The sequence below is a fragment of the Loxodonta africana genome, chromosome 8 (assembly GCF_030014295.1).
Source record: "Loxodonta africana isolate mLoxAfr1 chromosome 8, mLoxAfr1.hap2, whole genome shotgun sequence".
Classification (NCBI taxonomy): Eukaryota; Metazoa; Chordata; class Mammalia; order Proboscidea; family Elephantidae; genus Loxodonta; species Loxodonta africana.
Genome location: NC_087349.1, coordinates 91,831,003 through 91,850,230, shown reverse-complemented (window position 1 = coordinate 91,850,230; position 19,228 = coordinate 91,831,003). Strand labels below are relative to the sequence as shown.

At 45.8% G+C, this 19,228-nt stretch overlaps 1 protein-coding gene across 3 annotated transcripts in view; it reads right to left on the bottom strand.

Annotated features, from left to right (window-relative positions):
• Nucleotides 1-19,228, bottom strand: part of MINDY4 (MINDY lysine 48 deubiquitinase 4) — a 158,431-nt gene that overhangs the window by 50,228 nt on the left and 88,975 nt on the right. For all 3 annotated transcript variants that reach the window (XR_010322748.1, XR_010322747.1, XM_064290116.1), the window contains exons 10-12: nt 14,226-14,327; nt 12,343-12,406; nt 11,098-11,163 (exon numbers count right to left, since the gene is read on the bottom strand). Coding sequence is in view for 1 of the 3 variants with exons in the window: in XM_064290116.1 (XP_064146186.1) it covers nt 11,098-11,163; nt 12,343-12,406; nt 14,226-14,327 (232 nt within the window). In the remaining 2 variants the exon portion in view is untranslated. The remainder of the gene's footprint in view (nt 1-11,097; nt 11,164-12,342; nt 12,407-14,225; nt 14,328-19,228) is intronic.

Sequence of the window (19,228 nt, the reverse complement as noted above, 5' to 3'; positions counted from 1 at the left end):
AGACCAATAGAGCAGAATTGAGAACCCAGATGTAAATCCATGCACCTATGGACAGCTGATCTTCAACAAAGGGTCAAAGTCCATTAAGTGGGGAAGAAAAATGAAACAAGACTCATATCTCACACCTATGCAGAAACTAACTCAAAATGGATAAAGACCTAAATGCAAAACCTACAATTATAAAGATCATGGAAGAAAAAATATTAAAAATGCTAGGGGCCTTAATATATGGCATAATTAGAATAAAAACATAACTAAAAGTGCAAACAGCATAAGATAAACTAGATAACTAGAATCTCCTAAAAAATAAACACTTATGCTCATCAAAAGACTTCACAAAAGAGTAAAAGTAGAACATACAGACTGGGAAAAAATCTTTAGCTATGATATCTGACACGGGTCTAATTTCTAAAATTTATAGAAAACTTGAAGACCTCAACAACAAAAAGACAAACAACCCAATTTAAAAATGGGCAAAGGACATGAACAGACACTTCACCAAAGAAGACACTGAGGTGGCTAACATACACATGAAGGAATGCTTGTGATTATTAGCCATTGTTAACCTACTGCCGTCGAGGCAATTCTGACTCACAGTGACTTGCAAATCAAAACTACACTGAGATACCATCTCACCCTGACAATAATGGCACTGATCCAAAAAAACATAAAACAATACACACTTGCAAGGTTTTGGGAATCTTAGAACTATTATACACTGCTGGTGGAAATGTAAAATGGTACAACCATTATGGAAAATGGTATGGAGCTTCCTTAAAAAGTTAGAAATACCATATGAACCAGCAATTCCACTCCTAGGTATATACCCTAAATAAATAAGAGCCATGACATGAATAGACATACGCACACCCATGTTCACTGCAGCATTATTCATTATAGCAAAATTATGGAAACAACATAAGTGCCCATCAACAGACGAATGGATAAACTGTAGTATATACACACAATGGAATACTATGCAATGATAAAGGATAATGACAAATCCAAAAAACACCTCACAACATGGATGAATTTGGAGGGCACTATGCTGAGTGTGGGCCCTGTGGCACGGTGGTTAAGAACTACAGCATGCTACAGATGCTAACCAAAAGGTCAGCAGTTCAAGTCCACCAGCCACTCCTTAGAAACCCTATGGAGCAGTTCTACTCTGTCCTATATGGTCACTATGAGTCAGAATCAACTCAACACCAATGCATTTATGCTGAGTGAAATAAGTCAATCACAAAAGGACAAATATTGTAAAATAGTGAAGAAAAGGTTTACACACAGAAATATTTTTTGATGGTTACCATCAAACATGTAATCAAGATGCATTGATTATTACTGGTGATTAGAATTTCGAAAGCTGGAAACAAACAAGAAGGTTCAGAAGTTGGAAAATATGGCCTTGGTGATAGAAAGGACACCAGAGATCGAATGATATAATCTTGTAAGACCAATGACTTACTCATTGCGAAAACCTTTTTCAACAGCATAAATGGTGACTATACATGTAGACCTGGCTGGATAGAATACACAGGAATCAAATTGACTACATCTGTAGAAATAGACAATGGAGAAGTTCAATATTATCAGTCAGAACAAGGCCAGAGGCTGACTACAGAACAGATCATCAATTGCTCATATAAAAGTTCAAGCTCAAGCTGAAGAAAATTAAAACCAGTCCACGAGAGCCAAAGTACAAACTTGAGTATATCCCATCTGAATTTAGAGACCCTATTAGAGACTTGAAACATTGAACACCAATGACTGTAGGCCAGAATAGTTGTGGAAAGACATCTTCATATAGGAAGAAAGCAAAAGGTCATTTAAAAGACAAGAAAGAAAAACCCAAAATGAATGTCAGAAGACATTCTGAAACTTGCTTTTGAACTTAAAGTAGTTAAAGCGAATGGAAGAAATGGTGAAGTAAAAGAGCTAAAGAGAAAGTTTCAAAGGGTAGCTGGAGAAAACAAAGTAAAGTATTATAATGAAATACATAAAGACCTGGAGTTAGAAAACCAAAAAGGAAAACACGCACAGCATTTCTCAAGTTGAAAGAACTGAAGAAAAAAATTCAAGCCTCAAGTGTAATATTCAAGGATTCTACCAGGAATATATTGAACAACCCAGGACGCATCAAAAGAAGATGGAAGGAATACACAGAGTCACTCTACCCAAAAGAACTGGTCAACGTTCAACCATTTCAGGAGGTACCCTGAGATCAAGAACCGATGGTATTGAAGGAAGAAGTCCAAGCTACACTGAAGGCAATGGTGAAAAATAAGGCTCCAAGAACTGACAGAATGACAATTGAGATGTTTTAACAAATAAGTGCAATGCTGGAACTCTTCACTCATCTATTCCAAGAAATTTGGAAGACAGCTACCTGGCCAACAGGCTGGAAGAGATTCTTATTTGTGCCCATTCCAAAGAAAGGTGATCCAACAGAATGCGGAAATTATCAAACAATATCATTAATATCATGTGCAAGTAAAATTTTGCTAAAGATAGTTCATAAGCAGTTGCAGGAGTACATTAACAGGGAACTGCCAGAAACTCAAGCCAGATTCAGAAAAGGACATACAGCAAGGGATATAATTGAAGATGTCAGATGGATCTTGGCTGAAAGCAGAGAACACCAGAAAGATGTTTACCTGTGTTTTATTGACTATGCAAATGCATTCGACTGTGTGGATCATAACGAATCAACATTATGAAGAATGGGACTTCAGAACACTTACTTGTGCTCCTGAGAAACCTGTACATAGACCAAGAGGCAGTCATTCAAACAGAATGAGGGGATGTTGCATGGTTTAAAATCAGGAAAGATGTGTATCAGGATTGTATCCTTTCACCACACCTATTCAATCGGTATGCTGAGCAAACAGTCCTAGTAGCTGGACTATACGAAGAAGAATACAGTATCAGGATCAGAGAAAGACTCATTAACAACCTATGATATGCAGATGACACAATCTTGCTTGCTGAAGGTGAAGAGGCCTTGAAGCACTTACCGATGAAGTTCAAAGACAACAGCTTTCAGTAAGGATTATGCCTCAACATAAAGAAAACAAAAATCCTCAGAACTAGACCAATAAGCAACATCATGATATATGGAGAAAAGATTGAAGTTGTCAAGGATTTCATCTGATTTAGATCCATAATCAACACCCACGGTAGTCTCAGTCAAGAAGTCAAACAACATATTACATTAGGCAAGTCTGCTGCAAAAGACCTCTTTAAAGTGTTAAAAAAAACAAGATGTCATTTTGAGGACTAAGATGCACCTGACCCAAGCCAAGGTATTTTCAATTGCCACATATGCATTCCAAAGCTGGGCAATGAATAGGGAAGTCTGAAAAAGAATTGATGCCTTTGAATTATGGTGTTGGTGAAGGATATTGAATATACCATGAACTGCCAGAAGAACAAACAAATCCGTCTTGGAAGGACAGCCAGAATTCTCCTTAGAAGAAGGATGGTGAGGTTTCGTCTTATGTACTTTGGACATGTCACCAGGAGGGACCAGTCCCTGGAGAAGAACATCGTGCTTGATAAAGTAGAGGGTGAGCAAAAAAGAGGAAGACCCTCAACGAGATGGACTGACACAGTTGTTGCAAAAATAGGTTCAAACAGCAAATACTGAGAATGGTGCAGGATTCAGCAGTGTTTTGTTCTGTTGTACATAGGGTCGCTATGAGTTGGAACTGACTCCAAGGGACTTAACGATAACAACAGGGCTGGGAGGAGGAGGGAGGGAGAATCACTAACTAGACAATAGACAGATGTTAACTTTGGTGAAGGAAAAGGCAGTACACAATATGGGGGGAGTCAGCACAACATAACCAAGGCAAGGGTACATAAGAATAAAAGGCAATGAAGGTAAATGCTATAATATATAACAATAGCAACAAACAATAGTTTGTGAGTGGATACATAGGTAGATATGTATGCCAAATAGGTGTGCGAGGGTGTATGGGAGTACACCCATGTGCCTATATAGGTTTGGCTGTGGATAGTTCTACATACATATTTGTATATCCCGCATGTATGTTCATATATATAATAGAACACACAGGGGGCACAGTCATGGAAACATCCTAGACATAACCAAACACCTCACAGAACTGAGTTACTGGGCTTGAAGGCTAAGGACCATAGGTACTGGGGACATCTAGGTCAATTAGCATAAACATAGTTCATAAAGAAAACTTTCTACTTCCTACTTTGGTGAGTAGTGTCTGGGCTCTTAAAAGCCTGCGAGCAGCCATCTAAGATAGAACTATTAGTCTCTTTCCATCCAGAGCAAAGGAGAGTGAAGAAAACCAAAGATACAAGGAAATAATTAGTCCAAAGAAATAATGGATCACAGGAACCACAGCCTTCACCAGCCTGAGACTAGAAGAACTAGATGGTGCCCAGCTACCACTGCCTATCACTCTGATCAGGATCACAATAGAAGGTCCTGGTTAGAGTGAGGAAAAAAAAATATAGAACAAAATTCAAATTCATAAAAAAGACCACATTTGCTGGTCTGAGAGAGACTGGAGGAACCCCCAAGACTATGGCCCTTAGACACCCTTCTAACTTGGAACTGAAGCCATTCCTGGAGATCACCTTTTAGTCAAATAACAGACAAGCCTATAAAAGGAACAATAATGCCTGTGAGGAAAGTGCTCCTTAGAACAATCATCTACATGAGCCTAAAAGGCCAACATCTGCCCAGACGCAAAGATGAGAAGGCAGGAAGGGACAGGAAAACTGGAGGAATGGAAATGGGGAACTCAGGGTGGTAATGGGGAGAGTGCTGACCCATTGCGGGGAGTGCAACCTATGTCATGGAACAATTTGTGTATAAACTATTGAATGGAAAACTAATTTGCTTTGTAAACCTTCCCATAAAGCACAGTTTAAAAAAATGAAACATGCATTGTCACATCTAGAACTTCTAACTGACCTATGAGATAAGAACTACTGTTACTGTCAGCAGCACAGCTGGGCTGCCAAGGGAGGTCCATCCGATTCCAAGCCCCTTACCCTCGAGAGCTGGGCTGCCTGAGAGCAGCAGAGAGCATGTTTAGAGCAGAGTTGGGATCTGGGTGAAGTGAGCAAGGTGAGCCGTGTACACGCAGGAATGGGTCTTGTCCTTTTTTAGTTTTTTGATATTTTGTTCATCAAGGATTTTTTCAGTTAATTTTGATTTTTTAAATATTTCATTAAAATATTATTTATCTTGATGACTGAGTTTTTTGGCACGCCTTTAAATTTTGCACCTGAGGTAAGCACCTCACTTGCCTCCCCCAGTCCTGTCCCTGGCTTGAAGCACAGACCCTGGACCTGGCTGCCTGACTTAAATCCTGGCTCTGCCACTCCTAGCTAGGTGATCACGGACCTTAACTTGTCAGTCTTCTCATCTGTAAAACAAGAGTCATAACAGTATCTGCCATCATCAGATTATTGCAAAGACTGAGTGAGTTAATAGAACAGGGCCTGGCACCTGTGTTAGCTGTCAGCATTACACTGGCTCTGCACTGCCCTCAGTCCAGTAAGCCCACCTGCTACAGCCTACCAGGATGGACCATGTCACTCTTGCTCCCCAGAGAAACACCTTTCCCCAGCTACAAGTCAGTATGAAGGCCTCACTCATTCCACTTTGGAAATGATACTACTCCTTGTAAACTGTGGTTGGAGATGCTGCCTGTTACAATAGTCAGGGCTCCTTAAGTGAAGATCTGTGTAATCAATTTCTTGTCAATACTAGAACAGTCAATGAGAATTGTGTAATTTGTCATGTTTTCCTTTTTTCCCTTGGCTGCCAGGAAGCTTAGAGCCTAATAGGGTGCTCAACTGTGGTGACTCTTTGAACTCAACCTTCGGAAAAAATTATCTTTTTTCTTCTTCAAAATACAGTCTTTCTTTTCATTCATTAATTCATTCATCAGTACATCAGTCATTCAAAAACAAAAATTCACTGAATGCACTTCCTGTGACAAGCAGATCCTCCAGGCTAAGGTTATACTTGTGAGGCAGGTGGACGTGGATCTGCCCTTATGGGGTAGTAACTCAAGGAAGAAAGAATAAGCAACTCGAAAAGAGTAGGGAAAGGGATCTGCTCTGATAGGAAATACAGGGTCCTCTGGAAACATACAGGAAGAGTCATTAACACAATTTTTGTGTTCGGGGGGGGAGGTCTGCCAAAGAAGGCTTTCTGGAGGAAATGGTGTCTAAACAGAAACCGAAGGGACAAGCAGGCATGAGAAGAGAGGGGAATGCGGTTCCAGGCAAGAGGAAAAGCTCTTGCAAAGGACCAGGGGAAAGAGAGGGCAAGTTTACTGTGGCTGGTGCACAGAAGAGCCCTGAGTACGTCATGTTTCATATACGCAACTTCAAATCTTTTCGGAAGTAGAAATGGAATGAATGAATAAACCAGAATCTTAAATCAACCGTATCTTAACTCTGTGATCTTGGGCCAGTTACTTTGCTTCTGTTGTCCTCAGTTTCCCCATTTACAAAGCAAGGATCTGAACGCCCACCTTGCATGTTTCCTCAGGTTACTGTGGACATACTATGAGACAGTGTCTGTGGAAGTAGTCTGAAAACTGCACAGGGTGACACAGGCCTGGGAGGACTTAGGCCACATCACCCTTGTCACAACTCCAACACAGACTCTCATGGTGCCTTGGGGAAGTTGCAAAGCTTGCTTTGTGTCTGTTTCCCCTTCTGTAATGCCTACATACTTTTGCCCCTAACTTACACATTATCTTGGAGAAGCAGCTTTCTCAGTCTGTTTCCCTTCTGCCATGCCTGCCATGTCCACTTACTTTCAGGACCGCAATGAAGTCGTGGACCCAGAAGCCCGCTGTAAGCGCTAACTCTCTATGTAAATGTAAAAAAAAAAAAAAAAATGTAGTGGGGTATTATTACTGTGAAGGAGCCCTGTGGGCACAACAGTTAAGTGCTTGGCTGCAAACCAAAGGGTTGGCGGTTCAAGCCCACCCAACAGCTCCACAGGAGAAAGACCTGGTGATCTGCTTTTGTAAAGATTACAGCCTAGAAAACCCTATGGGGCAGTTCTTCTCTATAACATGCTGTTGCTATGAGCTGCAATCTACTCAAAGGTACCCATCAACAACATTATAACTGCTACATGCCAGCGATTTCCACAGCCCGTGGAAAACCCTCAAGGAGACCTAGCCTGGGCCTGGTCATGTCCCTCCATTCCACATGGTTAAGTGAGGCAGCAGGCGGTGGAGAAATGGCCTCTGTTGGCCCTTGGTGAAACAGAGCTGAATGGCACCAATATCCCATCTTGCTTTAAAAACATTTATTTAAAGTTATCAAATTCAAGCTGCCAGGACACAGGAGGCCCCAGGCCAACTCGCCTGCACTGAAAAGCAGGCCCAGGCAGGCAACTGGGCCAGAAACCACAGGTAAGGTCCGGGAAAGGGTCTGGTGCCACTGGGGAAGGACGGGCCGTTCTTCCCGCCTGGGTCTGTGGCCCTGGAAAGGTCTGAGCCCACCAAGTAGCTCCAATCTGAGGCAGAGGAGAGCCCCCCACCCCAGCTTGCATGGGGCCTGCCAGATACCTCTCCCGAGGGGTAAGTGGTAATGAAGCCACAGCAAGGAGGCTGTTTATTTTGGGCAGAGACCATCCAGTGTTCATTCCCAGGCTGGGCATGAGGAACTCTTTGTAGGCCCAGGCTGTGAAAAATGAATTTGGTTAGGGTAGTGCTGAGGCAGCGCCACCACTTCCAGCAAAAATACAAACTAAATTGCAAGGGGAAAAACATCGCCTTCCAGGGCGAAGAGGGCCAAATATCGACCGTCTGCACCTAGGGACCACAGCGGGACCCAGAAGGGGGAGCTCCTTGGAGCCCAGAGGCATTACAGAAAGAAGATGGCTCCCTCACCCTGGAAGGTTGTTATTCCTACTGAGTTCCCGCATTCAGAACCCCTTCACAGTCACTATCTTGCTTGGGGTTCAGCACAACCCTGGGGTACAGGCTGAGCAGAGGAAGGAGGCCCCCTCTTACAGAAGGCCTTGGTGCTGAGAGGCCACCTGGGGCCAGCAGTGGGCACGCCAGCAGCGGGCACGCCAGCAGCTGAGAACTCTGGGTCATTTGAGCCATCACCACCAAGCCCCTCCTTTACTGCCCAGAAGCCTCACAAGGCACTCCCCTGTCCTGGCCTCACTCCACACCCTGCCTCCCCCTGATGGTGTGAACACAGGTTTCCTGGGTCCTGCCTTCCTGGTCGAATCCTGCACATGGATGCTGACAGGCTTTCCTTGGGTCTCAGTGGATTGACGCATTTAACGGTAGTTTTCCTTGCTGCTTATTTAGATTGCCTAGAACTTAATTTCAGAAACAGTCTTTCCCATGTGTTTAAAGTTCTTCTTTAAGGCCCACAGTTAGACAATGTTATGGAGTGAATTGTGTCCCCCCAAAATATGTGTTGGAATCCTAACCCCTATACCTGTGGATGTGATGTAATTACTTTCCATAATGCAAGCTAGTGTTATGTTAATGAGGCCATACCAGTGTAGGGTGTGTCCTAAGCCTTTATAACTTTCAATTATAAAGAGAAAAGATTGGGAACAGAGAAAAGCAGATAGGAACGACGCGTGCCACGTGAGGATCCTCTACAAGCCAAGGAACCACCAGTGACCACTGTTATGGATTGAATTATGCTCCCCCAAAATACGTGTTGTAAGTCCTAACCTCTATGCCTGTGGTTATAATCCCATTTGGGAACGGATTGCCTGTGCTATGTTAATGAGACAGGATTAGTGTAGGGTGTATCTTGAGTTAACCTCTTTTGAGATTAAAAGAGATTAAACAAGGGAGCAAAGCAGAGATGGGGGAAGAGAGATGCCAACCCACATGAAGATCACCCAGGAAGAGAAGCTCAGAAGAAACAAGAACCTTCCTCCAGAGCCAATAGAGAAGAAAGCCCTCCCCTAGAGCTAACACCCTGAATTCAGACTTCTGGCCTCCTAAACTGTGAGAAAATAAGTTTCTGTTAAAGCCATCCACCTGTGGTAATTCTGTTACAGCAGCACTAGATAGCTAAGACAAACAGGCTATTGACAAGAAAAGAGTCAACACAGCTGAGTCCCCGATGTGAACTTCTAGCCTCCTGGACTATGAAAAAATAATTTCTGTTCTTTAAAGCCATCTACTTGTGGTATTTCTGTTATAGCAGCACCAGGAAACTAAGATGACAGTAAGAGCTGAAAGTTATCTGACCACTGTTCCATCTTCAGAAGGCCACATGTGATGGAGGAATAGGCCAGAGAGGTCCCTGAGCCCCTGTTCCGGGACCCCTGCCACTCTGGGCCAGGTGGGGAGCACACAGTGACAGCAGGGGACAGCCCACCAGCTATTCAGGTGAAGAGCCACAGAGAGCAGGGGCAGGGACCAAATGACAGCCCAGCTGAGGCCACTTGATGCTTTGGCCAGGATCCCTCCCCCCACACCACAGCCCTTGCCCACCCCTGAAAGTCTGGATGGAATAGCCAGTGCTAAAAGGAAGTCATCCCAACCTGTATGTTTGTGCCAGGGCACCCAGCCTCTCCTTGGGCTGAGTCCTCAGCCTCAGTGATAGCCCTGGGGTGAGAGGCCTTCAGGTAGATCAGCCTTCAGTGACCTCCTACCTGCCTCCCCTTGTTCTCAGGCCAGGCCCTATTTCCTAAGGCCCAACACCCTGCCCAAAGACTAGCTGGTGCTGTCATGGCAGGACACTTCCTTGTGTCTGTTCCCAAACCCTCAGCTGGAAAGGAGACATTGAACCTTTGGGAAACTGTGCTTGGGAAGTATACTCTGATAGCAGGGACTTTAGGCCTGGTCCCCTATCCAACAAGTCCTCCTGTCCTCCAAGCTTACCACCAACTTTCCTCATGCACCCTGCAGCCTAAAAGAGTGGATTCCACACCCCAGAATGCTGAGGGAAAGGCAAAGAGGAGAAAGAGAGAGTGTGCTTATACACCGGGAGAGAATGGCTTAACCCTCTTTCTTTCCTTCCATCTTGACACAGTGAATGTCAGAATTATGAGACTTTATAGCTGGACAGGATCACAGGGGTCATCTGGTCTCTTGACCTGGGCTCACCCAGTAATGCTCTCCCTCTCATTTCTGCATGTCCATAACTAGCCCAGCTTTCAAGGTTGCCCTTCATTAATCATAACAATGATGATGATAATATCAACACCCAGAGCTAGCACTTATCGAGCCCACCAAGCAAGGCACAATTGTCCTAGGCCCTTTGCACATGCTGTGAGGTAGGCACTGTTATTATGCACATTTTACAGAAGAAACTGAGGCACAGAAAGGTTAAGTATGTAGGTCACAGAGGCAGTAAGAGATGTCACCTAGATCCAAACCCAGGCTAGCTAGCTCCATACTATGTCCTTTACCCCGGGAAGGTACACCTCTCGCATCCACAAAGTCAGCGATGCTACAGCCCTTTTCTGAATTCCCACAGCCGTTTGACTGAGCTGCACTCAGGTCCTGACTATGTTCTGTCCCCCGTCATAGCCAGGATCTCCTCTAGCCGACTGGGCGCTCCCTAGGCCTTCTGGGCCCAGCCCTGCCTCCCCGGGGGCACCAAGCAAGGTCCTGCACTGAGCAGGAGCTGCTTCAACACGACTCAGACCTCCAGCAGTGCCCAAGAGTTCATTTCTCTTCCCTTCTCTAGCTAGTGCCTGGCCCCATCCTGGGATAGAGCCCATTGCTGCCAGAGGTGCCCGCTGCCACGTGGACAGACAGAAAGCCCTTATAGCTCTCGTCTAATACCTGTTTCCCCCTCATCCCAACCCACCCAGTCCACCCCAGCTCTGCTTCATGCAGCCCTGTTGGTTGGCATCCTGTGTCTAGGATCTCGCCTCATGGAAGCAATGGCAGAGGTTGGCCTCCTACTCAGAAGTCCACCCTTCTCCTGCCAGAATCACCCAGTGCCTTCAGCCATGTGCTCAGGAGCCAGCACCAGCTCCTTCCCAGTGGGGGCAAGGGGCAGCCTCCAGTTCACCAGGGTCTCTTCCAGAAAGAAATCAAAAGGTTTAAAGATGCCCAACCTGTAAAAACAAACCACCATTACCTGATGAATGCTTTGCTGAAGAAATGTCACAAGCTCCTCGTAGCAGGTCAGGCTGTAGAGCATGAGCTGAGGAGAAACAAACACACAGGGTGAACAGCCTTAGACCCCCAGACCTGGCCCATCCTGGGTCAGCCCTTGGGGCTCTGGTTTCACTAACCAACAATCCCTACTCGGGAGTCACTGGCAGTTAGAGAATAGCACCCTCAGGGCAGGGAGGCACACCCACATCTGTGTGCAACTGAAAGCCTTGCCCAGCACAGCTGGGGTTGCTGGGATTGAGTCTGCCCCGCAGCAGCGCTGCGCAGGCCTACACTTCAAGTCCCCAGGATTCAAGACATCGTGGGATTAGGGCAGAGGACCCAGCATCCTGCATGACCCCAATAGGAGAGAGCCATGCCCTGTGGGCCAGTCACTGGTATCTGAAAAGGGCATCCAAACCACAATGGCCAGGCCAGGGTCAAAACTCAACAGGCAGCACCCTGAGTTCAATGCCATAGGAAGCAGGAGTTAGGGGTCACCTTTGCTTTTCCAGACAAACCAGGAAGAAAACACTTTTAGAGAAAACATTCAACCAAGTGAGGCTTAATTAGGGTCCTACAGACACACGTGCCCAAACCTAGGTCAAACAAAACAAACTAGTTAAAACAAAAGCTCTCAGCAAAGAGGAGGTTAATTTGTGGAAAAAAAAAAAAAATGCACTTTTTTTTTTTTGGTATTCTTCAAACTTCTCTTTCTTTTTTTTTTTTCTTCTTACTTTGTCATATAAACGTTGGCCTTTGGCAAATCTGCCCAAGGGTTAGGTCTGACTTCGTGGCTGGAGAGCTGTTCTACCAAGTTCTTCCCACCTTTAAACTGTCTCTCCTTCTCCATTACACACCCCATGGTTCCCTCATAATAATCCCAGAGAGGAGCTAAAGAAATACAAAGAGGGACACAGAGAAGCCTGGGGTTCGGACAAAAGGCATTAGGTACAAACTGCCTGTGGAACTTCTCGATCTGCAGAACCTCCCCATAACAAGGAGTTGGTCAGCCTTTGGGCAATATAGCCAATTGTAGCATGAACCTGTCCCCAAAGCCACCCGCCCCTCTGTCCCCACCCAACCCCAGGCGGAGGATTCTGAGGGCCTGTCCTGCAGCGAGGGAGGGCTGGTCCATCCCAGCTGATGAAGGATTTACTTATAAATGAAAGGAGACCGTCCCCAAACAAAGCCAAAGGTTGCGTGATAATTTTCCAGAAAGCCGTACTGTTTCTAAGACTCCATCTGCTTTGTATTTCCCCGTTGGACTGAACTGCTGTGTTCCCGAAGCCCTAAAAAGGAAAGGGAGAAGTATGAGACCTGCACCTAGAGCGGAGACGTGCCCTTCAGCCAGGGCAAAACCACATGTGCTGTTACGTTAAATGAGGACAAACCAGAAGGTGGCTCCTGAGAAAAGAACGTAGCCCAGGGCTTCTCGTTTTTCCCCTCTTTGAACTCAGCCACTAAGCTGGGTCCAGAGAACTCTTCAGCCAGGGCAAAACCACATGTGCTGTTACGTTAAATGAGGACAAACCAGAAGGTGGCTCCTGAGAAAAGAATGTAGCCCAGGGCTTCTTGTTTTTCCCCTCTTTGAACTCAGCCACTAAGCTGGGTCCAGAGAACTCTACTAGCAGTGGAAAAAAAAAGGAATGGAAAAACTACAGCAGAGGAAGTACTTGGAATATTCACCAGCCCCCGTGCCCTGGAAGTAGGAAGGTTGGCTCTAACCCAGAACTGACAACCACGTTTCCATGCTGGCTTGACCATGGTTTTCAGGGACATGAGGAATCCCAGCCTCTGACCTCTCTGAGCTCCCACCCACACCATGTGGCATCTGTTTAACCTGCACTAGACGTAGGGCAGGACTTGGGGCCCCTGTGCCATTGGCCTGCTGTGTGGCCTTGAACCAACCACTGCCCCTCTCTGAACTACTGTTTCCTCATCTGTAAAATAGGGAGAAATTGAATTCCCACCCCATGTACTCTCAGGCCTGCTGCTCCAGTCCTAAGGGCTTGGGTTAATAAATTAACTGCAACATCAGCACCAAAGACAAGTACTTAATTAGTCAATACTGATAATGCCGTTAGTATCAAATACTCGCATGGCACTTAGTACGTGCCAGGCACTTCATGTTCATCATCATTTATTTATACTGATAAATGATGTAAACTGAAAATCATTTATTAGATATCATTTATTTGTAATGACTCATTTCATTCTGACAACAACATAGAGTTATATTTATTATTATCCCCTTTTCCAGATGAGTAAACTGATGAGGCACAGAGAAGTTAAGTAAATTTTGCAGCCACACAGCCACTAAGTAACAGCATTGGGAGTCTGACTCTAGAGTCCCTTCTCTTAACCACTATGTTATACTGACCACTACGCTTACCAGGCTGTGGTCTTTGATCCCAAAAGTGACCTCCTTTACTAAAGCTTAGCCACATGGCTGGGACAAACTGATTGATCCACTCTGAAGGGTCAGGCCAAAGAGCCAGCAAACTACCCTGGGACAGTGCCCCACAAAGAGGGCATTGGGTTGGGCAGTGGAATCCAGAGCCTGAGATCCCTCACCCATTGCTCGCCTCTCTGTGCCTTCCCCTCCATAGACTGGGTGTCCCAGTGAAAGCAAATGGGAGTGCTTTGAGGCATGGGGAGAACAGTACATATCGGTGATTTAAGGGCCAGGTCAGTCTTGGAGGCTGTTTTTCCAAGGCGCCGGAATCAAAGAACTATAGAGAGAGTTGGGCTGCTAGGGTCAGGGTTTTCTTAGACACTTTGGCCCACAGGACCCCAGGGTGGAAGGCCCGGCAGATACGACCATCCACTCTGAGGTGACCATCAGAGCCCAGAGAGGGTGTTGGCAGAGCTGTGTGGGGAATTGGGCCCCTGCTCCCAGTCCAGAGCTGCCCACAGCTTCAGGCCAACTCACTGGCCTCTCATGTGGTACATGGCACAGGGCAGGGTCTGAGAGGATCGAGCAGACACAATCCTGACGCCCGTGTCAGAAGATGGCTTCCCAAGCACAGGAAATCGCATGGCCAGCTTGCATGAGGCTCTTCCAGCCCAAGGTTGAGTGGTAGCAAAAGAGCCCTTCAAGCAACTTACAGTGTGACCACGGCTCTCTCTTGGCCCCCAGCCCGCCACAGAATGTCCGCAATAGCCATGGTCAGGCAGTGGGTCCTGTGGGTGTTTGAAGGCTGCAGCTGCCTGAGGACAAAAAAGGGAAGTGAGTTTTTGCACATGAAGACACAAGCCAGGGACAGTGTACACTGTGCGGAGTGTTTGGGCAGCCCTGTCAGCAGACGCCTGTCCTTTCCTCTGCCCCCAGTGGGGCGACCTACAGCCCAGGGACTCCACAGGAGTACCTGGGGAGGAGAGGCCACTGCAGACAAGGGCCAAGGGAGGAGCCCTGGGGAGAAGGAGGCTGAGGAAGCACCCACTTGAGCAAAGGAGACTCTTGAGACTTGGCAGGGCCCCGAAGTGTATGTCAGAAGGGGTCATGAGTTCTGGCAGAGACCAGAAGCCAGAGCCAAACGTGCCCTGGAGCTGCTGCAATCTGAGAAGAGCCATTCGGCAAATGCACGGCTTGGCCCTGGCCTGGTCCCCTACCCAGGCCCCTGGAAACAACGGCTGGTCCAGGCAGGGATCTTTAACCCCAGCAGCCATTAGGAAATGAGATCATATGTGCTTAGGGGAATGCAGCCCAGCCTGCTGGTGACGTAGATTCAGGACATGAATGAGAGGAAGAATTCAGGGATGATGTTGTTGTTAGGTGCAGTTGAGTTGGTGCTGACTCATACCAATGCTGTGTGCAACAGAAGGAAACACTGCCCTGTCCTGCGCCATCTTCACAATCGTTGTTATGCTTGAGGCCATTGTTGCAGCCACTGTGTCAGTCCATCTCGTTGAGGGTCTTCCTCTTTTTCACTGACCTCTACTTTATCAAGCATGATGTCCTTCTCCTGGGACTGATCTCTCCCAACAAATTCCAAAGTATGTGAGACAAAGTCTCACAATCCCTGCTTCTAAAGAGCATTATGGCTATCCTTCTTCCAAGACAGATTTGTTTGTTCTTCTGGCAGTCCGCGGTATATTCAATACTCTTTGCCAACACCATAATTCAAATGCATAAATTCTCTTCGGTCTTCCTTATTTATTGCCCAGTTTTTACACGCACAGGAGGTATCTTAGTTATCTAGGGCTGCTATAACAGAAATACCACAAGTGGATGGTTTTACAAAGAGAAATTTTTTCTCTCACAGTCTAGTAGGCTGTAAATCCAAATACAGGGTGTCAGCTCCAGTGGAAGCTTTCTCTATCTGTTGGCTCTGGGGAAAGGTCCTTGTCATCAATCTTCCCCAGTCAGGGAGCTTCTCAACACAGAGATCTGGGTCCAAAGGACATGCTCTTTTCCTGGCACTACTTTCTTGGTGGTATGAGGTCCCCATGTCTCCCTGCTTGCCTCTCTCTTTTGTATCTCAAAAGAGATTGGCTTAAGACACAACCTAATCTTATAGATTGAGTCCTGCCTCGTTAACATAACTGCCTCTAATCCTGCCTCATTAACATCATAAACATTAACATCATAGAGGTAGGATTTATAACACATAGGAAAATCACATCAGGTGACAAAATGGTGGACAATCACACAAATACTGGTAATCATGGCCTAGCCAAATTGACACACATTTTGGGAGGACACAATTTAATCCTTGACTTGATCTTTTTGGTTTTACCCTGGTCACACCTGTGTGGCAGAAGGAGTCCCTGGTGAGTGTGTGCAAGGGGAAGTGGAGAGAGGGGTGTTACAGGTTGAATTGTGTTCCCCCCAAATATGTTTTGGAATCCTAACCATTATACCCATAGATGTAATCCCATTTGGGAATAAGATCTTCTTTGATATGTTAACGAGGCCATGTCAGTGTTGGGTGTGTCTTAAACCTAAACATTTTTGAGATATAAAAAGAACAGATTAAGCACAGAGACAAGCAAGCACAAACTGGGGGTAGACAGACACCACATGAAGATCGCCAAGGAACCAAGGAACAGAAGCTTAAACGAGACGAGGACTTCCCCTCAGAGCCTACGGAGAAAGAGCCTTCCCTACAGCCTCGTGCTCTGATTTCGGACTTCTAGCCTCCTGAACTGTGAATGAATAAATTCCTGTTCTTTAATGAATCCACCTACTAGTGGCATTTGTGTGACAGCAGCACTAGATAACTAAGAGGGCTATGGAGGGGGGACAGGGCAAGCTGGAGGCAGGCATGCCTGTCGAGAATGGGCAGTAACAGCTCAGCTGAGAAGCTGGGTGTGCTGGCCTAGGGCAGGGGCAGGGAAGGGAGTAGGTGTGAGGCACTCAGGATGTACAATCAATTGACAGGACATGGCCATCCATGGGATGAGAGTGGGAGTGAAACGGGAGCTGTGAAGGAGGATGGTGGCCACACTTGTGGGCTCTGGATCCAAAGACATAAATGCCTGGCCCTTTCTCCTTTGTCTGGCAAGCTCTGCTTACAGGCCCATTAGTCTTTGGCGTGGCCTCTCCTACAACCCAGAACAATGTTGTTTTCACAATTGACGGTGACCTTGACCAGTGCCCCCGATAGCTCAGGCAGCCTGGTTTGGCGATAGCATGGGGACCATTTCCTCAGAGGAACACTATGGGTTTCCTGATACTGAAGAACTATCAGGCTGTCTGGAGGTTTATTTTTTTAAGTGCCTGAGTGCTTGTTGTTTGTCTTATCTGATGTGAAGGATTTCCCGGTGTCAGGGACTTGGTGTCACTTTCACAGCAGGTGTCAGGGGCTCACCTTCTCAGCGCCACCGCCCAAGTGGGGACTTGATGTTTTCGGAAAGACAATAGTAATTAAACCATTTATTCAGTGAGCACTTAGCTACTGTTCATTCGCCACTTTTGAGCACTCACCCCATGCCAGACACTGAGCCATGGGCTTTGCAACTAGCATCTCCGTTAGAACTCCTAAGGCTGCTAGGGAGATGCTGTCATTATTGCCGGTTTATGGATGGGGAAAGATCTCACTTCAAAGTGCCTGAGCCACAACAGCCTGGGTATCCATCCCTGGCTATGTGTCCCAGGGATGACATGCTGCCCCCTGAAAGGGAAGGACAAACCTATCATCTTCTTTCTCCTCCAGGCAGCTCGGCCTGTTTGTTGTTGTTAGGTGCTGCGGATTTCAACTCATACTGACTCCATGTGACAAAGTAGAACTGCCCCCTAGGGTTTTCTAGTGTGTAATCTTTACAGGACCAGATCACCAGGTTTTTCTCCCGTAGAACCACTGAGTAGGTTCAAACCACCAAACTTTTGGTTAGTAGCCAAGCTCATAACTGCTGCACCAGCAGGACTCCTTATCTCATTCTGGAGCTCAGGTTACTATTTGGTGCTTTAAAGCAAGGAAACATCCCTGTATTTCTTTGAGCCCAAGCGGAGTCTTCATCAAGGCTCTCGTGTTCGTTAAGAAGAGAGATCCACTTAAGGTAGCTTTCGTAAGAAATTAGAAAAAATTCACAGCATCCAGGGATAGGCAAGAAGTACAGCTTTAAGGAGCCCTGAAGATGTGAAACTGAAAGAAGAGTCTATGTTTGGCTGTTTCCCCTCCTTCCCTCTCATTCATGTCATGCATCAGGGACCTCTTAATTACCATTTTCATCTGAAGAGATTTCTCCTCCATTTTTGATACTGCTGTCTGCTGGAGTCTCTGGGTGGCATAAAGAGTTGACATTCTTGGCTGATAACCAAAAGATTGGCAATTCCAGTCCACTCAGCAGTTCCTCAGAAGAAAGGCCTGGTAATCTGAAAAATCAGCCACTGAAAACTCTGTGGACCACAGCTCTACTCTGACACACATGGGGTAGCCATGACTTGACGGCAACTGGTTACTGGTCTGCCGATCCTACTCCCTGAAGCTCTTTTCCTCCTAAGATTCTATAACGTCACTTTCTCCTGTTTCTGCTCTCACCTCTTATTCTTCCCCCACCTCCAAGAGTCAATTCCACTTCATGGCAACCCCACGTGTGTCAGAGTAAAACTGTGCTCCACACGGTTTCTGATGGCTAGTTTTTTGGAAATAGATTGCTAGGCCTTTCTTTCAAGGCACCTCTGGTTGGACTTGAACCTCCGACCTTTTGGTTAGCAGACAAACGCATTAACCACTTGTACCACCCAGGGACCAGGGTTCTCCCTGATTAAAACCCTTCAGTTGGTAGTTGTGCAAAATTATGCTGGGATTGTATACTCTGTCTAGAAGACCTATACTGGGCATTATGGGTTGAATTGTGTCGCCCCAAAATAAGAATTGAAATCCTGGCCCATACACCTATAAATATGATCCTGTTTGGAAATAAGCTTTCCTTTTTCTGTTAATTAGGTCATATCCAAGTAGGGTGGGTTCTAAATCTAATCACTTCTGAGTTATAAAAGAACAGAAGGGACACAGAGACACACACACAAGGAGGAAGACAGATGCCATGTGAGGATCACCAAGCAACAAAGGAACGCCCAGGGCAAGGAAGGAACTGACACAGCAGAGACCCTGATTTGGACTTTTAGCCTTCACAACCGAGAAAATAAATTTCTATTCTTTAAAGCCACCCACTTGTGGTATTTGTGTTATAGCAGCACTCAGAAACTAAGACACTGGGAAACCTCTGGATTTGGAACTAAGGAGTCATCTTTCAAACACTCATTGTGTTCTCTACCAACATACTGAAGCAAGTAATTTTGGGCTGAACGCTTCTTGGTATAGTAACAAATAAGGCATTAAAAGCTAACTGTTGTTCAGTATTGATCATGTACCCAGCCCTGTTATAAACGCTTTTTGTGTTATTTCATTTGATCATTAAAACAATCCTGTAAGAGCGGTACTATTATTAACATCTTTTAAAATGGAGAAATTAAATGATTTACTCTACACCACACAGTTAGTAAAAATTAGAAAAATTAGACAACATTGAGGAAGGAGGGAGAACTTGGAGAAATAGAACCAACCGTCTTAGACACTTGGTTTTAGGAACCAAAGTTCCTTTGCCTGTGAGCCTGTATTTCCAGCTCCGTGCAGCACTACTGTCAGAGATCTTGTCCTGAGCTC